Source organism: Macrobrachium rosenbergii, chromosome 27 (assembly GCF_040412425.1).
Source record: "Macrobrachium rosenbergii isolate ZJJX-2024 chromosome 27, ASM4041242v1, whole genome shotgun sequence".
Classification (NCBI taxonomy): Eukaryota; Metazoa; Arthropoda; class Malacostraca; order Decapoda; family Palaemonidae; genus Macrobrachium; species Macrobrachium rosenbergii.
Window position 1 is genome coordinate 36,168,854 of NC_089767.1, and position 22,721 is coordinate 36,191,574.

Here is a 22,721-nt window from a genome sequence, read left to right on the forward strand (position 1 = left end):
CTCAGTATTCCATGGAAAACCTGTTGTGGATGAAATTTTTGTGGATTAAGTGTCAGTTTGCTTAAAGTCTGGCATGAGCATGACAGTCCTAGACTTACATTAGGGAGTTCATTGTCTTGTTCACCATCATAATGTTTAAAGAAGGTGAAAAGGATTTTGTGAAGCATTTCAGTTAGGTAATTCACAGTGTTTTTCTCATTTTGCAGCTACTGCTAAGAAACTAATACTTGGTCAGGAAGTGAGCCATACCAGATCATCAAGTCCAGTAGAGCCAGCTGCACCTAAAATAAAGTTTGCCGCACAATCACAAGGTGGAAGTATTGGAGAAGCACCCAAAGTCAGTAAGTATTATATTTTCACTGTAATTACTACAACTTCTCACAGCACATAAAGTTTTTAAGTATATTGGCTTTATTATTGATTACATGGATCTTAACTTAGCTGCTTGAAGAGGGGGTGGGGGACGCCAGTCCAACTCAGTGCTGGTCCTTAACTCCTGATGTTCATGAATATGTTTAGAAAAACCGCATTAAATTATACTTTCAGAATTCTCATCATAGTTGTTAATTGTACAGTACTGTACTCCTCTCTCTCTCTCTCTCTCTCTCTCTCTCTCTCTCTCTCTCTCTCTCTCTCTCTCTCTCTCTCTCTCTCTCTCTCTCTCTCTCTCTCTGTGTATGTGTGAAGATGAAAAAAAGCATTCAGGTTTATTATAAGTACAGGGAAGTTAATCATCAGCAAGAAATTAATGATTGTTCATTCCGTCACAGGTATCTCTGCTGAGCCTAGCCGTCCTTCTTTGTTGAGGGATTCCCGGACTGAGTATCAGTTACTTCCCAGTGGAAAAGATGTGGGCAGAGATGCTGGTCATGCTCCTCCCCAGCACCAAACAGCAACTGTACCATTTGTCTCATCCCTTATGTCTGGTAAAGACCAGTGCTTATCTGACATGGGAGCCTTCATGGGGCGTTCATTTAGGGTTGGATGGGGACCAGGCTGGATGTTGGTCCATGCTGGGAAGCAATTAGCCTCTCTCAGAATACCTGAGGAGACTGAAGTTGAGATGGCAGAGGATGAACCACCAAGTCATCCATCTCCAGTTTCTTTCTTTTTCTTGGGATCAGTTACACAACCAAAAAGAGCCAAAACAACAAGTTCTACCAGGTAGGTGATATTGCTTTAGCGCAGTTCAAGTTGAATTTAGTGTAATGTAATTTTTATGATCAATAATTATACTTTGCAGTATTGTTTATATATATATATTTCACACGTTTAGGTTTGGGAGACCCATGTGGAAATTAGTACGTACATTTAATGTTTGGTGGCATATTTATTAAGCGTATGAAATTTATCTTTTGTTGAAAGTGGAGAAAATGAGTGTGTCACAGAAAGGAACTTGTGAGGCTAAAATTGATGTATATGTTCTTCATTCATAGTTAAATACTATAATGATATTTCAATAAATAAATGTCACACTAAACACATATAATGGTTAACAATGATGATCTGAATGGATTGCCAAGTGGTGGTGCTAGTTGAGCAGTTACATGACATAATCAAGGCAGGATGGGATGCTTTAACATGAGTGAAGAAGATTAATCAGGGCTTTTTGGGTTTCTGAAGTGTTAGGCTAGGCTTGAAAATTTTCTCTGATAACAAATGTTCTCATTAATAGATAACCACAAACTTAGTTTCAAAATGTTGTTTAGGGATTTTAGTGCGTAGTATGAACACTTTCCAATTTGACTTTCCTTACTGTAGTTAACTTTTGTATTTGCAGTTACAAACTGGTTATTGAGCAACTTCATGCTGTCCAGCCAGAGCCACACACATTTGATGTAAGTGTTTACCCATTTTTTTTTTTTTTTTTCTAAAGATCGCAACATTAGCAAGTTATTGCCATACACACAGAAAAGAATGTTATCCATGGCTTAATTCATTAAGATACCTTACTTTTATTTAAGAGAAGCTGTCTATTTTTTTTCATGTTTGAAGTACTTGTAATCAGTAGGATGTGTGTCATTAACTGTTGTAAGAGAATTTATTTTTTATAAATAAAACTTTTAGTCAGCAATAAAACATTGTCTTGCTCTCATTTTTATCCATTCATAAGTAATCTTATTGGCTGTTTCTAAGAAGTTTTGTAATTATGGCCTATTGGCGTGTTTAAACTTTTATATAATGAATAAAATCTTTTAGCTTTGTGAGAATTAAATATTGTCACCTCTATTTTACTGGTGTAATAGAGATGATAGTTTTGTTGCATATCACATGATTGTGATTAAGCAGTAAAAAGAAAAAAAAATAGACTTTATTAGTGAAGTAATGTGATATTTTTTGTTTAAATATGATTCAGCTGTCAAAAGACCCTTTTGTCCTTATCATTGTAAAGTAAGGATCCATATGAAGTGTTTTATTTTCTTCGCAGCATTTAACTGAAGCATGCTTAAATGATGTTTGGAAGTACAGTGTCCTAACAAAAGACGGGAAGGGTGAAACTGACAGTTCATCATGTCCCCATTACCATCCTGTGAAGGACAGAGAACTTCTCCACCAGTTAGCTCTTACTGCATCCTCAGCGGGCATTGAGCATGAAGGCGTTTCAGATATATTCAACCTTTGTGTTGGACTGTGGGGAAGACTTCATTTTTATTCTCCTGAATCGGGTAAGAAATAAAATTTTATTGAAAGTATACTGTGTATATATATATATATATATATATATATATATATATATATATATATATATATATATATATATATATATATATATATATATATATATATATATATATATATATATATATATATATATATATATACACACAGTAATTCATGCTTTTGAATACTTTTAGTCTTTGGTCCAGTTAAATTTTATGAAGGCTTATTTTATTTGAGGCTAATAATGTTATTCATCTCTTTATTCACCATTTTTCTTTTAAATAGGGTATTGTTTATTGAAATATCATTGATGAAAAGTAGTTTGGTATTTTAGAAAAGATGATAAAAGTTTTCGCGAACACACAGGGACCATCCTTTTATCCAGATTCATGGGTTCCAGATTTTAGATTTCACAGTTTTAATGGGATGGTATTAATATGACCATATTTATACAGTCCTAGTGTATAATGTCCAGTGGTCCATTCATTTATTAACCAAGAGGAATACTGAGTTATTCACATAGAGTATCCTGCTACTTTTTTAACTGCAGCAATAGGTCCAAAGTTGGGCAAAAAACTGCAAGATGCATCAAGGGAATGGCTGTGTCCTTTACCAGTGTAAGGTGCCCCAATTTACTTTACTTATCCTGTGGACACATTAACATGTAAAGCATTAAAATGAAAACGGTTCAGGGAATTTTATATACCGTAAACTAGTAAATGTTTGTGTGAAAAGCCTATATCATTCTCTTTGCAAAGTAACTGAACTTATTCCATTTTGTAGATGGTGCTAACGAATATTCTCAGTCACGAGCAAGAGTGGAAGCTGTCAGCCAGTGGTTGGAAAATGTCAACAGCTCAATTGTTCAAGAGGAAGTTTTGTATGCTATGAGTCAAGATGGTGAAGAAAACTATCTTGCTGCAATATTTTCACACCTTACCGCTAGGCAGATCTCTGAAGCTTGTATGTTGGCTCAGAGTAAAGGTAAGGAAATCTAGATCTTGATTCTTGTTCTGTTCCCCTTAGACTGAGTTATGGTGTGTATATGTTAAAAATGGTAATTCAAGATGAGAAAGTGCAGAGTTTTACTTGGTCAACCATTGATGGAAGTTCTTAAAGCCTAGCCCCAAGGAATCTCTGTTATCCTTGCCCTCCCAAATCATTTGATAATATGGTATAAGCTCAGACCTTTTCTGTCCTAGATTTAATAGTGTAGTTATAGGAAAAATAAGAACATCATTACTTACCACGAAATATAACTTAGATACAAGACTTATATGGCATTTCCATTATGGCAGTGGTCAGGTTAATAGTGATGATAATTTCCAACACTATAATTTACTTGTGTAGTAGTATTTGTCTTTAATTTTTTGTTCCTTAGGTGACCATCACTTGGCACTCTTACTGGCACAGTCATGTATGGGTGAGGACAGTCCTCGTCAGATTCTTGCCCAGCAGCTAAGCAATTGGGCGGAAGGAGGAACTTACGCTATGATGTCTCCAGAACGATTGGTATTGTACTGCATTTTAGCTGGAGCACCAACCCACCAGGCTTCTAACACTACCATCAACACTTGTCAGGGGTTGGACTGGAAGAGAGCTTTTGCTCTGCATTTATGGTATGTAAATGTCAAACATTTATTTGATTGTGATCTTATTTACCAGATTACTTAAATTTTTTGGTGATTCTGATTATGTCAGGTATGATTGTTCATCTCTGTGAGTAGGAATGTCTTAATTCAACTTCACCCCGTGTGCTTCTTGAGTATGTTCTCTTTGGTTCATCTTCCGTTGCAAATCCATTGTTTATGGTAATGCACATCATTTGAATTTTGCCAACACCACTAAAAGAATGAATACGCTTGGTGCTATGGACCTTGCAGAGTTGTTTTTAGGCAAGTGCAGGTAGATCTTTCTTTGCAATGTTTAGATTTGTCGTACTCTAAATTGAGACTATGAGGAAGTCTACATTTTTCACTTGTTTTATTGAATATTATTCCTTTGATTTATTACAGGATTTGTCATAAGTATTTTAATTTATGTATTGAAAGGTTTAAAATTTCCTGAGATTGTGTGCACTGGAATTTGTAACATATTGAAAATGTGTGTAAAAGAATTGTTTCCCAGTTTAAAATTTTGATAATTTTATCTCAGTACCTAAGTATAAGATCTGTTCTAAACTAAAGTCATTCTCTCCTTTTCTTTTGTCTTTGCAGGTACATGTGCCCAGCTACGTCAACAATAGCAGAAGTACTTCAAGAATATGATCAAGCAGCAGGACTCAAGGGGGATGTGCCAAGCTACTGTGAGGCACCACTTCCTTCTTACCTAGCACGCCATGGTCACGATGGAGATACAGGTTTGTTAATGAAATGTCCATCCGTCTGTGTATCCCCTTTGTAGCTATGATGCTCCATCAGTTTTCATAATCTTATTATGTTTGGTATGCAGTGCTGGGATCACCCCAAAAACTTTTCCCACAGTTTCCACTTGACAACTTCCTTGACTCTACTTTACTTCTATTTTAGTTACCATAAGCTGCTTTACTTATGTCAGTTTTCAGTCTTCTCTGCCTTTCACGCTTCCTTGTCTTAAATATTTTTATAACTTTTCTCTATTTCTTTTGTCAACCCTAGGCCATCTGCACATAGCAGACTCCAGGGTGTCCCTATCTGTACTCCTTTTTAGTTTTTTCCCTTGTTCTATTCATAGATGGATAGTACTGATGCCATTACTGCCACTCTCTGTGCTTCTTTTTTTAGTACTGCTGTTGGTACTGGCTTTACTCTTCTTAGGCTACAAATTTAGAAATATATAGCACAGGCCTAGCAATCATATTTTTGTGTATTGTTATTCATAAACAGATCGCAGTAAATGATGTAAAATAACCTTCAAAAAACTTTCATAAAAACTTTATTGTTGATGCTTTTTGGTAGGGAAGATACTTGCTATCATTAATTGTTGGATGATTTTTGAAAGACAATATCGTGGATTTGCTACTGACGGTACTTCATCGAAACATTTTACCTTTTCTTCCAGTGAAATTCGATGTCTGCTACCACCTACTGAAACTCTTCACAGATCCTATGCATAGATTGGAGACACTGCTGAACCCTGGTACTGTTACTTCTGATCCTGTAGATGTTACTGTCAGGTAATTTTGTTGGCATGCATTTGTTTTTTCTCAGGGATAACAAATTCAGTACATTCATCTGCTATATTTGCTTTGGTTTTGTAGCCTAGGAAGTCATTGGCATTGATATTGGGTTTGTAGAGAGTATGTCATTTGCATATTATGGGGAATGTTGCTCTCATACTGGGAATAGAGGAACAAAAACAATGAAGTTTTGTATTATTTCAATATTAATTTTTCCTTTTTACAACATTTGAATTTACAAAAGTAACTAAACTGGTAAACTAATTGTTATCAGACCTTTGTTAGTTGTAATTTTCTGGTGTTGCTTTTTATTGCATGATAATGGATGATCTTTTTCAGCTGGCTTTTGTGGCGTGTATTGGAGTCCTTGGGGTACCACCATCTGTCTGAACACTTGAGTGCTGGATTACACCTGAGTATGGCAGCTGTATTGGAAGCCACTGGTCAGTGGCACTGGGCAGCATTTGTTTTATTAAACATTGTTGATGAGGAAAGGTTTGTTGTTCTTTGATTCTGTTTTTCATTAACAGTATTCATTTCCATATAAAGCGATGTTGTAAAAGTATGTGGTGGGATAAGTTTATGACATGGAGCTGCTCTTTTTAAACAGAAATCTACTTTTGTGACAAGTAATAATCCCCTTGCTCAGGTATTTTCCAAGTCGTTATTTGTCATGTAATGAATAGCATGCTGTTTTTTTTTAACAAGGAAACCTAGTTTATATCCTCCTTAGTTACAGTCTCATTTATCATTTTGGTATAATTGGTAATGAATAGAGTTTACATTAAATCGTGGTCACTAGATACTACCAGTGCTTTTAAAAGTAGAACTGATTCCATGAACTTTTTATTTTTTTTAGTATTGGGGTTAATTTTAAAAGCAAATGTTCAGTTTTGAAACAATTTTTGCATGGATCATGAATTTTCCTCTATGTATAGCCAGCTATTGTGGAGTTTTGATTTTTCTCTCTCCAATTATTCTTATTCTTATGTGGTTATTGACATTGAATACATTCTGGTATCCATCACTGATAGAGCATTGATGTTGCAATTCAAGAAACATTTGTCATTCAATGCCATTAATCATAAGCTCCCTTAACCTGTGTTGAACTAATCCCAGTCATACCAGCATTTTATTTCAATAAAATAAAAAGAAAATAGTGTAAATTGAAGTATCCCCACAATATGGAAAACTTTGATTAAAACTCCTATGACTAATCACTTATTAAAATCCTGTAAAGGAAGAGTAACATCAAATCCCTTTACACACACACAAATTTACAAACTACTAATCACTACTAAATATAAGCATAATATAAAGGTAAGACAGTGACGGAAGATTCAAAAGAGGGAAACTTGGGTCAAGGCAAAGGCTAGCACAATGATGTTGCTTCACACAAAAACAATCTGGGAGATCAGTGTTGAGGTTTGAAAGCTTTGGAGTCATGTTGAGAGTAAGTGCAGAGTGTTAGGGTATGGCCAGATGGAATCTGAGTGTATATTCAGAAAACAGGGATTAATTCAGTATGTACAAAGGCAGCTCGAGATTAATGGGTTGTGTTGAACAAACAAAAATTCCCACCTACATCCACATGATGCCCTTCTTATAAGAGCAAAACATCATTGTGTTCGACAGTTGTATTTTGCAGTGTGTGAAATTTAATTTTTCTCTTTCAGACGAACTAAAGAGGTACAGGCTCTTTTGCAGCGCCACATAGTTGTCGGGAAGGATTTGGAGGCAGATCTTAAATATAACATGAAAGAAAACTTTATTGTAGAGGAGTTGCATATTCCACAAAAGTGGATTTATGAAGCAAAAGCCATCAAGGCCAGGGTTTTGAACATGTAAGTTTTGACTAGATTTAATTATCTGTTAACAGGGTATAATGTAGAAAGTTAAAATTTCCAGTTGGTTAACTTTTATAAGTACAGTGCTACTCGAAATACCTCTTACCATTACCCTCAGTTTGTGTACATGTCATTCTCTGTTTTATGATAGCTGTTAAAAGGAAAATATCCAAGGGTGCTAAAATTAAGCTTACTCTTCTTGAAGTATCAACCCTTGAATTCTTAAACTTCCTTAAATGCTGGTTGTTTGTCCACCGCTGGTTATCTTTGCTAATAGTGCTGATTAAAGATAGTATTTTTTACATACCTCGTGCAGTAATCAGTATCATTGCAAAATAAGGTGGAATTTCTAGGCACTCCAGAATTATGGGGAGCATAATTTTATAATGTTTTTCTACAATATGAACAAACAGATCATTAGCTCTAATTATCAGTTGTAGTAATGTAGTTATTTTCTGTAAAAGTCAGAAGTTTTATTGACATTGACAATACTTGATATTACTAAGTGAGTGGAGACAAGATTAGGTCACACAGAGTACATATACGTATATCAAAATGAATACATTTGGATGTATGAGCGGTTCTGTTTACAAATTTAATTTGATAGGGTGAAAGATATACCAAAAAACTTCTGTTCAGGCATCAGCCAGATCTTGTTTTAAGTATATGGTATTAAAATATTTTCTTTGATGATTATATGCAGAGGACAGATGAAGTTGAATATTAGAGTAAGGTGAAACTTTAATTTGTATTTTGTTTTGATGTTTACATACTATGTTTCAGGGTTGATGAAGAAGCATGGTACCTTTTGAAGGCTGGTGATTACAATAGAGCTCATATGCTTATTGTTGACACTATTGCACCAAATTCTATTGTCAATGGTAAGTAAAGACATGTAAGGCTATATTTCAACTTGAGCAGTAATTTTTAAGAAAGACGACCATGTTTTTTATCACCTTGACCTTCTCTGAGCGTGTTAGTGAATGCTACGCCTTTACAAGGGAAGTTTTCCTCTCCAGTTGCTGGTCTGTGGTTGGTCTTTTCTTGGCCTCAGAGTTTGTAGCTAGAGCTCAATCTTCCAGCAGGGATGGTTTTCTTTTTCATCATTTTGCTAATTCTACCCTGATTCTGTGGCTCAAGAAGACATTCCTGTGTCTCCCATGAGGCTATAGATCAATAGATCATATTAGTATAAAGTCATTTTGTCCTTTACAGTCAATTATTATTAAGTAGTATAACCAGACCACTGAGCTAATTTTTTTTTGGTCTCACAAGGCTGGCCCTTCACTCAGAAGATGCAGTTTGCTTGCATTGGGACCTATAATCAATGTAGAGTATGTAATTTCAGTGGGAAGGGTTTTGAATCGGTCCTCTTCCCTATCCTCATGATTCATTCCTCAGTTGTCGAATCAGTGGAGGCATGTATTTCTTGGAGTGCATGATTTGATGCCTTTTGTGCTTGCTAAGTGTCATACTTGGGTTTGTCTTCCACTACAGAGCTATGACTTGGAAATGCATATCGTCAGGAAATTCTTCCATCACAAGCTTATTACTCATGGAAAATCTTCCATCACAAGCTTATTACTCATGGAAGTGTACTTATTGGAATTTTCTCTGCTAACTCCTGTAGTTTATTTGTGGTAGTTGACTTTGGCTGTTACATCTTCCTTTCTTGGTCCTCCTGTTTAAAATTGTGATTCTGGCTACTTTATAATTAATTGGTTTGTAAGAACAAACTTATATTTTTACAATATAACTAGTTTTATACTAAGCATAGCTGGTGGAATTTTTTTTTTTTTTTGTAATGCCTCATTTAATGCACTTTTATGCATTCCATGCGGTTAAAGTTATGTTTTGGTTAAATGGTTTGTATAAAAACAAGTTTTATTGTAAAAAGTTTTTCCTCTTAATATAGTGTCTCTGGTAAATGGTAGTAACATACACCAACTGGTAGGACTGGTTTGTTCCAGTATCAAGAGAAGAGGAGTACACATTTAGTTCTTGCCTTTCTTTAACAGTAGCATATGGTTACCTATATTAAGCCTTAAACGCCGACTGGATGTATCGTACGTCGACTAAAATTGTCTGTTGGGTGCCGAGCAGATATACCGTACGTCGACTACAAAAAATTTCAACCTTCGGTCAACTTTGACTCGACCGAAATGGTAGAAAAACGCTAAAACACTTACATTCTAGTAATATTCAATCATTTACCTTCATTTTGCAACAAATTGGAAGTCTCTAGCACAATATTTTGATGTATGGTGAATTTTTGAAAAAAACTTTTTCCTTACATCCGCGCAGTAACTCGGCCGAAAATTTCAGAAATTCTTTCGTCATTTTGTCGTAATTTTTGCACCGTTTTATATTAGCCGTTACATAAAGTTTTATATATGAAAATGTGCGCAATTTCATGTAAAATACAACTAAAAACAACCCATGGTTGTAGCTTTTATCAGTTTTGAAATATTTTCATATAAATCACGATGTGCCAAAATTTCAACCTTCAGTCAACTTTGACTCGACCGAAATGGTCGAAAAATGCAATTTTAAGCTAAAACTCTTACATTCTAGTAATATTCAATCATTTACCTTCATTTTGCAACAAATTGGAAGTCTCTAGCATAATATTTCGATTTATGGTGAATTTTTGAAAAAACTTGTTCCTTACGTCCACGTGCGGTAACTCGGCCGAAAATCTCAGAAATTCTTTCGTTACCTTGTCGTAATGTTTGCACTGTTTTATATTAGTCATTACATAAAGTTTTATATATGAAAATAAGCGCAATTTCATGGAGAAGACAACAAAAAATAACTCATGGTTGTGGCTTTTATCAGTTTTGAAATATTTTCATATAAATCACGATGTGCCAAAATTTCAACCTTTGGTCAACTTTGACTCGACCGAAATGGTCGAAAAACGCAATTGTAAGCTAAAACTCTTACATTCTAGTAATATTCAATCATTTACCTTCATTTTGCAACAAATTGGAAGCCTCTAGCACAATATTTCGATTTATGGTGAATTTTTGAAAAAAACTTTTTCCATCACTGTCGTAATGTTTGCACCGTTTCTCTAATAGCCGTTACATAAGGTTTTATATATGAAAATGTGCGCAATTTCATGTAGAATACAACAAAAAATATCTCATGGTTGTAGCTTTTATCAGTTTTGAAATATTTTCATATAAATCACGATGTGCCAAAATTTCAACCTTTGGTCAACTTTGACTCGACCGAAATGGTCGAAAAACGCAATTGTAAGCTAAAACTCTTACATTCTAGTAATATTCAATCAATTACCTTCATTTTGCAACAAACGGGAAGTCTCTAGCACAATATTTTGATTTATGGTGAATTTTTGAAAAAAAAACTTTTTTTTTATGTCCGAGCGTTACAAATTCATGCATCATTTTGTGATAATATTTTCTCTGTGTTGCTCTGATCGTTTTACAATTTGTTATATACCAAAATCATCGCAATTTAGTGTACAATACAAAAAAAAAAAATAACTCGTTAGCTTTAACCGTTTTGCTTAGCGCGATTTGTATAGAATTATATATGAAATTTTTTTTTGCGCTGTCATATATTTCAATATTTATATATGATAATGATATTTTTTTCATTTCTGATGGTTGCATACTAAACTTCAGGCAATGACAAAAACAAAGGAGCCAAAAATGAACTCTTAATCTTAAAAACTAAGCGTGCTGTGATTTTTTGAAAAAAAAAACTTTTTTTCCGCTTTGGCGCTAACTCCCGAACGCCGCTGGCATACGGCAGACACTTTTGTAAATAGAGGCTCGGCGTTTAAGGGTTAATTGTATCATCCAACCCATTGTAAGTTAGGGATTTCAGCTCCCTGGTATGGTTTAATTGGCTTACAACAATAACAGGATGGTTTCTGTGTTATGGTACAGCTTTATAATAAAAACTATATGGCTTCTATTTGCAGTTGCTGTCAGTGTAAAAAAGTAAAAATATTTAGTGTTTTACAACTGCATGTTGCTGGGTTCCTTTTGGGAATCACCTACTTGTGGCGTAAGAATAATTTTCACAGTGCTTTAGCATGTAAGTTGTGTGACTTATGATAGCCTTATGCATAATGTTCTGAGACAGCTTGTATCTTAAATTACCACGATATAGGTTTGTACTTGTGAGATATTTTTATGTATAGGAACTGATTTTGTGTTTGTTTTCTGCAGAGGATCACGATTACTTACAAGGCTATCTTGATCAGTTTTGTGATGACGATGTTCGAAATAAAGTTGTGGATTGGGCTATTGGTGGTGGGGTTTATACGGACTACTTGGATGTTTGCTCAGTTGTTGGTGATATGAAAAGATCTGCAGACCCGACTCCAGCCCAGTTAGAACAACTTCGTCCAAGACTGCTTGCCCTCTGTTCAAGGTTGAATAATTTGAAATGTTCCACTGCTACCCATAGGTGAGTTTATAGCCTTTTTTTGGGGTTTTAAGAATTGTGGATTTCAATTTCTTCCCCCCCTCAAATTTTTATTATTTATAAAGGCCATTGTAATTACAGCCATACATCCATATAGGTACATGTCACTCCCCAGCCAACTTGTATAAAAGTAATTTACTTAGGTTTGAGATGAAACCTCTTTTATGTTATAAAAACTTCATTTTCCTGAATTTTGTCTCCTATGATAGTATTGTGTTCAGATTAAGTATGCTGTTTCAGCAGCATGTCAGATTACATTTAAATGAATCAAAGGTTAGCTCAAGATCACCCTCACAGGTTGCTGTTTTCCAGAACTTTGACTTGGATTCATAATAAGTTGTTTCAGTATCAGGTACACACATTATCACCTTGCCATTCCAAGGTGATTAGTCTTATTTTTTTTTTAAGTAAACTAGTCAGTTTTATAATTTAGTCATCTATATTAAAAACCAATTTTATTGCCTTTATGAAATCGTCTTTCTAAGTCACTACTGTCTGTTCGAGACTTGGGTCAAGCCTTTGTGTGTGTTAATTGGACACTTACTTTAAAATTGTTCAAATATTTAATATTTTTTTTAGATATGGGTTCTTCAGTACTGTTAACAGAGAGGGTGTCTAATAACTGTAAAAAGAAAATGTATGATAAAATATAAATTCAGATTTTGCTACCTTTTTATTAAGAATATTCTTTTTCTCATACAGACTGTGTGTGTCCGAAATGAGTCGTGTTGTTGTTGGAGTATTACGGGCTGTAGTAGGTGATGGAGCCGATGCAACACAGGTTCTATCCCAGCAGTTGTCAGGCTTGCCCCTCACACACGATTACGCTTTGGCAGAGCTTAATTTGGTAACCGAACATTATCTTGCACATCTTTCAACATACGACTGAAGAAATCTTTAAAAAAAAACTTTTAGTCTTATGGTTGTATAAGTAAATACATTGTACAGTATTAGTTTAAGTTTCATCTTATTTTGTATGCTCTCTCTGACCACTTAATCATAAATGCTTTGTGCCACTTTGTTCCTGAATATAAATATCAGTCATAGATTAGATTATGAAATGGCAAACAGTGTTAAATTAGGACCATTAATTAGTGTTTCATGTCTACAGCACTATGTTTATGTAGCTTAGAAAAATATTTATATTTTTGTTGAATTTGAGGTCAGTATCGTAAATAAAAAGGGTTTTATTAATAGTAATGGAAGCTGTTTTAAGGGATTTATTAATAGTAATGGAAGCTGTTTTGAGTGGATTTTGTGTATCAGTCACCATAGTGGGTTCAAATCAATTTTGTAAATATTGCGTAATGTATATACTAGGTGGTTCAAGTACAATTAGGGAAAGCTGTGTAAATAAATGTACTTGGTAGTCATTTGTTTTGTACATTTTGATACTATGAGATAACAAGTTATTCATAATGGGAAACATATTCAGACTTTATAGTTTTAATGGATGGTTCAGTTTGTATATTAATCATAATACTGTAGATGCTTTTGCATTGGTTTTTCATTTTATTCCATTACATTTAACCATAATAGTGTATTTTTTTCACCAGCAAGAATTGACAGCAATGTTGGTTAACTGGAAAAAGAACTAATTTGGTATCTAGATGGTTTAGTTTGTCGGTCAGCCCTTGTGAAAAGAGGGGTTTTTGTAAATAGGTAAAGTGATTTGTATTTATTTTTAAACTCCCGAGAATAAATCTTTTGCACTGAATGTAAGATGGTAGCTGTATTATATGTATCATGAGGCCATGCTAGTAGATACTTTTCCTAGACATTTTGTATTGAAATAACTGTTGAAATTTTAAGTGTTAACATTTTTGTTTTATTTTAGTAGCAATGTATGTTCGAATGGTCTGTAAAAATTTTCTGATATTCCTTAGGTACCTTGTTTTTATGACCACCATGTAGTGAAATATATGGGAAAGCAGTTGTCCGAAAGTTATGGTTTGAAGAGGTGTTCTATACAAAATGGTTTTGTTTGATAGTAGGATGCAGAATGGGTTTCTTAAAGACAAGAGCTTTGCTGGTGAATTTAGCCTTACTTGATTTATGATTACCCTTAGTTTCATTTACTTGTGGAACAGTTAAAGTCTTTTAGAAAATGTTATTATTTAGGTTATTCTGATTATTTATCCTTGTTGAATTACTTCTGGCAAATGCTTGCATTGTCTACTTACATTCTTGAAAGCATTTATTATGGTGGATGGTAAATGGGTTGAAAACTCTAATAAACATTTTGTTACAAAACTGATCACTTTGTAGAATTATGCTGTTCCCCTTAGGAAAGTGTAGATAATTTCTCTGGTTTGGAGAGTAAGTGCATCATATTTTTATCTGAATGGTGGAATATAACTGGTTTTCTCATTATTGAGTGCACTGCTTCATTTTACCATACATCTTGGAATTTTGTCCACACAGACTCAATTGAAAAGTTGCTAATGATTTGACAAGAATACTTACAGAATTGCCACTAAAGGTGGTGCTTTTGATTGAAGTAGCACAGGCAATGAGAACTTGTTGAATTGGTATTGATTGTTTAATGTATATTAATAGCACACCTGAAGTTATTTTGTTCTTTCGTCCATATCAGTGAAACTACTTGTTAGTTTGTTGCCCCATGTCGGTTTATTTTTTAAACATGGATTAAATGTTTTATATTTAAAAGGCTAGTGGTTTAAGCTATTTCATCTGTATTTTAGTTTATAACATTACTGTATGAAATAAATTTTTTTTGCAAGAAAGTTATTCAACAGTTTTATTATGCAAACACAGAGTGATAGTAGAAGTCTGGTTATTTGTATTCTTTCTGACTGAACCAGTGCCGCATGATTAGAAATTCTAAAACACCAGATTACTTCCCTTCTGTCTCCAGTTTACCTATAACCTTACTTATGAGTCAAGTGTAATTCAAACGCAGTTTTGAGAACTTAAATTTTATAAAACGGGGGAAACACCTAAATATATCAGGATGTGAAACAATGAATTAAAGCATCTCTAAATACTAAATCTTTGGTAACAGAACTAGCTATAGTATACTTTAGCAGATAAAATTTGGCTTTCCTTGTAAAACTTAAATCTTGTTATATTTTCCAACATATAGATGGTAACTGCTACATGTCTAACTGAAACCTTATTTCTTCAACAGCTCAGCAAATGTTACACTGATAAAATTTTTTAAAAATTAACTTTTTTTTATTAAAAATTATGAAAGCAAATGGGCATAAAAAATGACACTTACTAATATCATAAGCAGGTCAGACTACAAAATTTTCAGGTTTTCTTCTTCTTGAGTGAGGCTAAAATCAGCAGAGTTGCGCCAGCAGTGACACAAGTCGTTGTAACAAGAACTGTGTCAAGAAGATCAGTGTTTCCCACTGGTATGATGCCCATAACTGCTTCAGATGTCTGTTAAAAAAAAAAAAGTAATAAAATTCATACTGAAATAAGGAAGTTTCTAAAGCTGAAATCAATTTTTTTTACGAAATATTTTCAACAACTAATAAATTTACAAATGCTGCAGCAAAGAACATTACTTCAATGTGGTCATGTATGAATCCAAAACCATGTGCTGGTGGTGGTTATGTCATTCCTGTGTGTTCCCTTGACCTACAAGAAAAGTGGGGCTGGGTGGAGGGAATTCCACATAAATTAATGGATGATGTGAAAAAAATATTTTGTGTCAACATAAAAGCCCATCATTTTGCAACTGACTAGCCCTCTCATGTGTAATAGCAACTGATGTTATGGGTGGATGAAAGGTAACCTCCTGTATTAAGGGTGAGAACAGCTCCAATCATCATTTTCCTCAACATCAGTAGCTTTACCTAATGTATTTAAAAATCGCCATTGGTAACAGACGACCTGAAAAAAAAGACACCCCTTCATCACCTGTGTTAGCATGTTTTTAAAACTATTTGCTATCATAAACACTTGACCACTACTTGTACTACATAGCACATGAAGGTCTTGTCTCAGCATGTGAAGCTCCAGCACAAATAGCACATGAAGGTCTTGTCTCAGCATGTGAAGCTCCAGCACAAAACTAATAAAGCCATCAATACCACTGAATATGATTGTTACCAATGCTAGCGATAAAAGGTCACTAGCAATGCATTAGTAAGTCTCTTAAATGTCCAAGCTTTAACGCCAATAAGAATGATAATATTAAGGGTAAAAGTATGCAGAAAACTTGTTTGGATCATATATCAATGAACTTAGCTGAAGGTTAAATGAATAATGTAAATCATTAATGATAGCTAAGTTACACAACTCAACAAAACCTCCAAAAATAAACTGAAGGAAGCAAATACTGAACTAAACTCAAAAACCAGTACTGAGGACTAGGGCAATCTATTCCAGCATGTGCCCTAATGATTACCGTCTCTTTCCCTTTCTGAGGAATTATCTGATAATTGTTGACCATAAATACTGGCTATTTTTCAACAATGGGTGTGTATGAAAATTTACAAAACAGTAAAGGAACAATAACTTACACTAAATGTATGTACAGGGAGCCATTCACACTGATCTCTTCCACTAGGTGGACATGGCTCCAATTGGGCTAGTGCTCTACATGCATCTCCACCAACATCTTCACACTGCAACATTATTAGTGGGTGTGGCAATCGTACACCTACTTCGAGAGGGTGAGATGTCCCACTTCTTGCTCTGCAATGTAAAGAGAAGCATTAATGCACAGTAATTCCTCGTTTTCAAAGTGTGGAGACAATAAGTGCTCACTATACAAAATACAGTCTTATACTACTTTAGCATACTGTATGATGTGCATCACTTGAAGAAAAGTTTAGGGAAATATATTATTTTTCTTGATCCATTTCCGATTCCATTTATCAAGGCCAGGAAACAATTATGCATTAGACTGCATATTAGTCTCTTAAGAAATGACATTAAAGTCACTTAAGAAATTGACATTAAAGAGAAAGTTCTGGCATTCAAGGCTCTCTTGATATTATCTGAAAAATAACTTTACTAACCTGTGATATCGAAAGTGAACTGGAATGGTCATGTTGATGAGCCATCGTCCATCATCCAAGGGACGAGGGCGAACAAAGTAATAAGCCATGATTCTTGGAGAAAAATGTTCAGGTGTTTCGACATTTATCATCTGGAAAAAATGTTTTTGTGTCACAATGAGTTCAATGGCCAACTGAAGGTATGTTCAGACAGCTTAAGACCAATTTTCATCATTACAAAAATAAGCTACAATTATTCAGAGCTACTTTGAAAATAATTCTGTTTAAAGATGATATGAGAAGTATACAACCTGAAAAGCTACTTAAAGTATAGTGCCAGCATTTTAATAACTAAATTTTTTAATTTAAAATTTGTAGCTTGCACTAAAAATATAATCTGTAACTGTACATAAAAAGTGATACCTTGACATACAAAACATGGAAATATTCCCCCCTCCTAACAAGGTAGCCAACTGATGCACATTCCCTCCACCCCAAAAGCTACTGAGATTCAAGTAACTGTTGAAAACTATCTCCATCTGCATCCAAGTCATAAAACTCCTTAATATCTCAATATGTACAGAATTACAATATTTTATCAAGGGAAGTCTGCATGTGAACTTATTACCTGAGGAATATAAAAATCTGGACCTCCAAAAGGCTTGAGAAATCTTAGTTGATTGGGATCCACATAAGATCCTGGAGGATAAATATCCTTTACAAGTGCAATGCAACTCTGTAAATTTTCTGGGGATGACAAAAACACAGTAGTTTCTAGATCTCTGTAAATAAAAAAAATTAAGTTTTACGACGAAACAGTACAATTTTTAATGAAATCTGATTTTCAATAGTTATAAAAATGTTAGTTAATATGAGTATTAATATTAGTATTCTTTTGGAACAAGGTACTGTACTGTAATTACAGGTAGAAGCAAGTGAGTGCGGGGGAGATCTTACCAACTCACTTGGCAATACATTCACTTTATACTTCAGCTGAAGGTTACAGATAGATATTTCATAAATCCTCAAATCTTTGTGCATAAAAAAATTAAATGTACTTCAACATATTGTGATTTGTTCCAATATAATTTATATCTGTAATGGGAAATTTTTCAGTGAGGGAGTTTTGGCTTGGATCATTTGAAGTGGAATTTACACAGAACCATATATGTACGCACAACAAAGGAACGATAAGCAATGTCCTTTGGTTGAGAATGGGACTTGCCAAGTCAACTCCTTTTATGTTAAGATAATTTTCAACATGGTTACTCTAGTTGATATATTGTAATCAATATATTGATCAAAACACAACAAAATGGATGTATCTGTAAATACAAGGAAGCATCAGAATCATTCATTCTAAGAGACTGAAACATCTTTGTTTTCGTAATTTTTTACAGACCTGTTTTAAGCGCACACTAAAGAGGTTCCCCTAATAAAGGGTGATAATACACTATACTAAATCATATAACAAAATACATACTAAAGGGGTTAATGTACCTGTGAAAACCTTCATTCAAGAGCCTACGCTCCACCTGAGCGTTGGTCTTCAGTACCAGGGGACATGTTGAAGTGAAACACAGACGTAACTGCAATGCTAATAGAGCCAACAGATATAAGTCAGAATATCGCATTGTGACCAACCTGAAATGTCAAAAGTCATTCCTATCAGGAGAAATCGTAATATAACAATAAAAGCAAAATGTAATAGTACATAACTTTTTAAAATAAATTTTTTCATATACAGCCAAACCCCACTAATTTACGCTAGCTTAATCCTAGACTATGCCTATTCCAAGTTTTACTTGGTTAATGTGCTAATGCCTAAACTAATTACACTCGAACATCACCATTTGATGGTAAAGAGTTAGCCTTACGTCAAAATAAAGACTGACAAATCCATAGATCAGTCTGTCTCTTCTATCCTAATATAAATGGAGAAGACAATGTCTAAATTAGCTGCCACAGCCTTGGCCAGCCCTATCATGTGGCACTTTTTAGGCTATATAACTTGTTTAGCTTAAACCTACTGTCTCCCAATTAGGAAACCATTGATGTACATTGGTGATTATTTACCTTGGTAAATTATTGCCACTGCCTACAGTAATGATTAAGACTTTAATAAGCTTTCCCAGAGTTTCTGATTTTTCCTCCCATCAAAATTATTGGAAATTACCAATAAGAAACATATAATCAATTAGTGTTTTCCAATAATTCAGTGATTGCTCTTCTCATACGTACGAACTGCTATTCCTGTGTACAGTTTGGCAAAACTCGTGATGTAGCAATACAGTAGCGCATGTTGTTTTGCATAATTTATCCTATGACATTTTCTTTTTTATTAAAAAAATGAGATGCCACAACATAAGCTACCTTTAGGGTCAGGTTTAACAGGCAGGACCCAGCACTGTAGTGAGGTTAGGTTAGGATATATCCATTGTCTCCATTGGTTTTCAGGGAGCGAATGCAGAGTAGGGGATCAAGGCTACTGTAGGCATTTCAGAAGGAATAGAGCCTAACCAAACTTATCTTTACCTAACCATGGACACCGTGTCCTAACCTAGCTGGAGGGTTTTTTGGCCACGCCAATGTAAATCGCAACCCCCTATTCTGCATTCGGTAATTCCATATAGCCTATTAGCTCCGCGCCTGTTTTTACCTTTTCAACTGTTTTTTTTTTTTTTTTTACACTTTTAGGGGTTCTGATACTGGCGGTGCATCTGTTTGTTGTCGGCCAAATTGAATGTCCCTTTGCCGTGTTTAGTACTGGCCTGGGGGGGGTACCCATACGTTAACAAGTTATTGCACTTGCCGGATGGGATATGAACCGTTTGAAACAGATGTACCCGTGCTCTGTCTTGTGAAGATCGCGTATGAAAACCCCTTGTTGGATGGACTTAAGGGGTTAATTACAGGTTAATTACACTCGAGCGCCAAAAAATTAAAGGTAAATTCATAATTAGCAACCAAAAAACTGTAGAAAAAGTCAAGTTATAACGCCGTTGGCTGCGCGGAGCTACTAAATATTTCTACCCTGCATTCTACTCATTTTCAGTTATTCCTTTCTCAATGAAGGAACTTCCTATTAGGACAAAGTTAGCCTTGATAGACGTAGGCTAGCCTATGAGTTGGGGGGCATGTAGGCCTAATGATTTTGGCTTACTAGAGTAATATAGGCTATTTCCGATGACTTATGAAAGTGATATATTTCAAAATCACATAAAAATTTATTATTTCGCTAAAGTTAACAGTAACCGTACACAATAAATGTATATACTCATTTTAATTACTCGAACAAAAATAAAAGCGAATTAACAACTTACTTGAAAGGGTTTCCAAAAATCCTAGTGGTTATAAACAGGTTATATTAAACCGGCCTTGCGCCCGCGCAGGCCTTTGGCACCTTGCCCAAAAGGGGCATGTAAGAATGTATATAAAGATATAACAAGGGAATAAGAAGGATGGTAAACGTTAAGTCTGGTCGTCCGGGCCGTTCAATGTAGTAGTAGTAGTTGAGGAGAGCTTCCTTTACAACGGCCCCCTCTCTCGTTCTGCAGTATTTTCCCCTTGTTCAGTGTTTATTTTCTCTGTGCCACATTTACTTTTGATAAATTCATTCCAATTCTTAAGTTATTCTCTGCATAGATCTATAAAAGTAAGATATTAACTATTGATTCGTTTTTATCTTCCTGACATAGATTCTGGCTGGATAGAAATTCACCATATTTTTCAGTTACCTCTTTACGACGTACACATTTGGTTTTTTCCCATATTTAACCTTTTTTCATATCATTTATCTTTGACGTGCTGATAAGCGGTCTTTATGGTGTTATAACTCAAAATTTCTTCTCATACCTTCCCTTAATTCCAGTGTTGACTTTTAACATTAAAATTGAGTACTGATTGGTACCTTGCACATATGCATTCTGGGATTAATAAAAGTCCGACTGTTGCACCGTAATTGTTCTCTCTTGATATATACGAAATTATTTAAGAAATTATAAGGACTAATGTCTTTGTTCTGGTAAATTATGTTGCAGCCAGGTCATGATTTGTGACATCGTGTTGCGCCAAAGACTTCTCCTGCAGAGCCCGGAGACCGCTGCTTTAGACTCTGTTACCCCTAACAACAAGAGATTTCTACAGCAAAGACGAGCGTCGAGAGAGTGAGGCTAAGGAGCAATATGTAGAAGAGTCCTTGCATGTGGTCGATGCCCAAAGGAATCACTCCCTTTGCATCTAGGTCCCCATTTTCTGCCGTAGTTTCCGTTTCTTTTGCTCCTGCAGCTACCTGCAAAGGGAGGTAGGCCTACTTCAGTGACTGGCTAAGAGAAGCAATGATAAAAGCTTAATCTTTGGATATGTGGTTTGATGAAATTTGTTATGATCCTCGTTATTTTGAGATTTGCATAATTTTAGCTTACGATTATTTTTGTCAAGAATGTTATGTTTTTCTAGCATTTCGTTGGCACTGCAATACGAATCTGTTTTTCATTTTCATTGAATGTCGTTTTTTATAGTTAGCACCGGCTTAACCTTTCCATAGCCTTTTTTTTGGGTTTATGAAAACAGGGATCTACAGTTTTATCTTCTACCACCAGAGGGCGTTGGCTATGAAATGTAAGACTAGTGTCCTTATGGTGGTTGAGACTATCTGATACCTTTAATCATGGAAATTAAAAGCTGGTGATTTATCTTCTGGCGATGGCATCAATGTTATATTTTAAGAAACTGGACCATCAGGTAAAGACAATTTGGATACAGCATCGCAGCTGATCAAGGGATGTGCATGAGTTACAGATGGGAATAACAGATGGTGCTGGGGAAGTGATGTTTTGAAAATAATTCTAATTAAAATCATTAATAAGGTTTACAGATGAACGAGGCATATAAAAACTATAAGAGAAATGGTTACCGTCTAAGGCTGGGGAGGTACCTGTTTGTTTAAGCTGAGCACGTCCAGGAACCATCGTCGAACAAGGCCACTCTCAGAGATCCACCCAATGGCTCTGTCGAAACTCTTTTTCATGGGAAAGTGCTTCTGGGTGGCTATAGCAATACTATAAGGAGCATAACATTCCTGGAGAGACAGAGGTGTTGGTATAATGGAGGATTTTTAGTAATAGTTTAATACGTTATTCATCTAAGCAGCGAAATATTCCCATTTTCTATAGTGATAAAAAATGGGAAATGACAAGTAAATAGGTTACTAAGTGTATCAAGGATGTTTGCATGAGTCATTCATATAAGCCCTCTTTGCACTGTACATCACGGTTTATACAGCAGTTAAAGTTATTACCATGAATATCAAATATTTTCTCTCACTAATACCATATTTACCTTCATAATCCTCATTTGCGGAACGCCATGGACGGTAAATTTGGTGCTAATGAGATACTCCAGATATTTCCTGCTTTCTAGAAAGACGCCTCTACCTCCCTTCAGGAGGCTTAAGGCTTCGTCGAAATCCGAGAGTGCGTGGTAACGTTCGGCTAAACTCTGGAATGGGAATGGGAATTAACAAAAATATAGTTGATCAGGGACGTTACTGTCACTTTATCTGAACTATATCTAGTTTCATCACCAAACTGACGTCTTACATTATACGAAATT

General features: G+C 35.0%; 3 protein-coding genes across 12 annotated transcripts in view; 1 reads left to right on the forward strand and 2 right to left on the reverse strand.

Annotated features, from left to right (window-relative positions):
* Nup98-96 (nuclear pore complex protein Nup98-96) overlaps window positions 1-14,880 on the forward strand; it is a 34,255-nt gene extending 19,375 nt beyond the window's left edge. For all 9 annotated transcript variants that reach the window (XM_067129432.1, XM_067129434.1, XM_067129437.1 and 6 more), the window contains 13 exons: window positions 207-341; window positions 771-1,164; window positions 1,781-1,838; window positions 2,429-2,666; window positions 3,445-3,645; window positions 4,043-4,280; window positions 4,878-5,020; window positions 5,701-5,815; window positions 6,158-6,313; window positions 7,495-7,662; window positions 8,449-8,546; window positions 11,871-12,111; window positions 12,832-14,880. In XM_067129432.1, the coding sequence (XP_066985533.1) occupies window positions 207-341; window positions 771-1,164; window positions 1,781-1,838; window positions 2,429-2,666; window positions 3,445-3,645; window positions 4,043-4,280; window positions 4,878-5,020; window positions 5,701-5,815; window positions 6,158-6,313; window positions 7,495-7,662; window positions 8,449-8,546; window positions 11,871-12,111; window positions 12,832-13,018 (2,372 nt within the window). In that variant the 3' untranslated portion in view covers window positions 13,019-14,880. The remainder of the gene's footprint in view (window positions 1-206; window positions 342-770; window positions 1,165-1,780; window positions 1,839-2,428; window positions 2,667-3,444; window positions 3,646-4,042; window positions 4,281-4,877; window positions 5,021-5,700; window positions 5,816-6,157; window positions 6,314-7,494; window positions 7,663-8,448; window positions 8,547-11,870; window positions 12,112-12,831) is intronic.
* On the reverse strand, window positions 1-21,276 carry LOC136853630 (phosphatidylinositol-glycan biosynthesis class X protein-like). 2 transcript variants are annotated; one of them, XM_067129445.1, is made up of 7 exons: window positions 20,432-21,276; window positions 18,609-18,752; window positions 17,737-17,890; window positions 17,130-17,260; window positions 16,629-16,803; window positions 15,374-15,540; window positions 1-20 (listed from the first exon to the last, which is right to left on the reverse strand). In XM_067129445.1, the coding sequence occupies exons 2-6, from the start codon at window positions 18,740-18,742 to the stop codon at window positions 15,406-15,408; spliced, it is 729 nt and encodes a 242-aa protein (XP_066985546.1). In that variant the 5' UTR covers window positions 18,743-18,752; window positions 20,432-21,276; the 3' UTR covers window positions 1-20; window positions 15,374-15,405. The 2 variants fall into 2 exon arrangements, with proteins under 2 accessions (XP_066985546.1, XP_066985545.1); XM_067129444.1 differs by lacking the exon at window positions 1-20 and adding an exon at window positions 12,784-13,024.
* LOC136853627 (probable glutamate receptor) overlaps window positions 20,686-22,721 on the reverse strand; it is a 9,543-nt gene continuing 7,507 nt past the window's right edge. Inside the window, exons 9-11 of the mRNA XM_067129441.1 lie at window positions 22,449-22,607; window positions 22,045-22,188; window positions 20,686-21,399 (exon numbers count right to left, since the gene is read on the reverse strand). Of these exons, the coding sequence (XP_066985542.1) occupies window positions 21,232-21,399; window positions 22,045-22,188; window positions 22,449-22,607 (471 nt within the window). The 3' untranslated portion in view covers window positions 20,686-21,231. The remainder of the gene's footprint in view (window positions 21,400-22,044; window positions 22,189-22,448; window positions 22,608-22,721) is intronic.

Excerpts from the sequence above, each read along its gene's own strand:
- LOC136853630 (XM_067129445.1), bottom strand. The coding sequence starts at position 18,742 with ATGCGATATTCTGACTTATATCTGTTGGCTCTATTAGCATTGCAGTTA. Across the intron at positions 17,891-18,608 it reads TTGAATGAAGGTTTTCACAG|AGATCTAGAAACTACTGTGT; the intron begins GTACATTAACCC and ends TTTTATTTACAG. Across the intron at positions 16,804-17,129 it reads GTTCACTTTCGATATCACAG|AGCAAGAAGTGGGACATCTC; the intron begins GTTAGTAAAGTT and ends TTTACATTGCAG.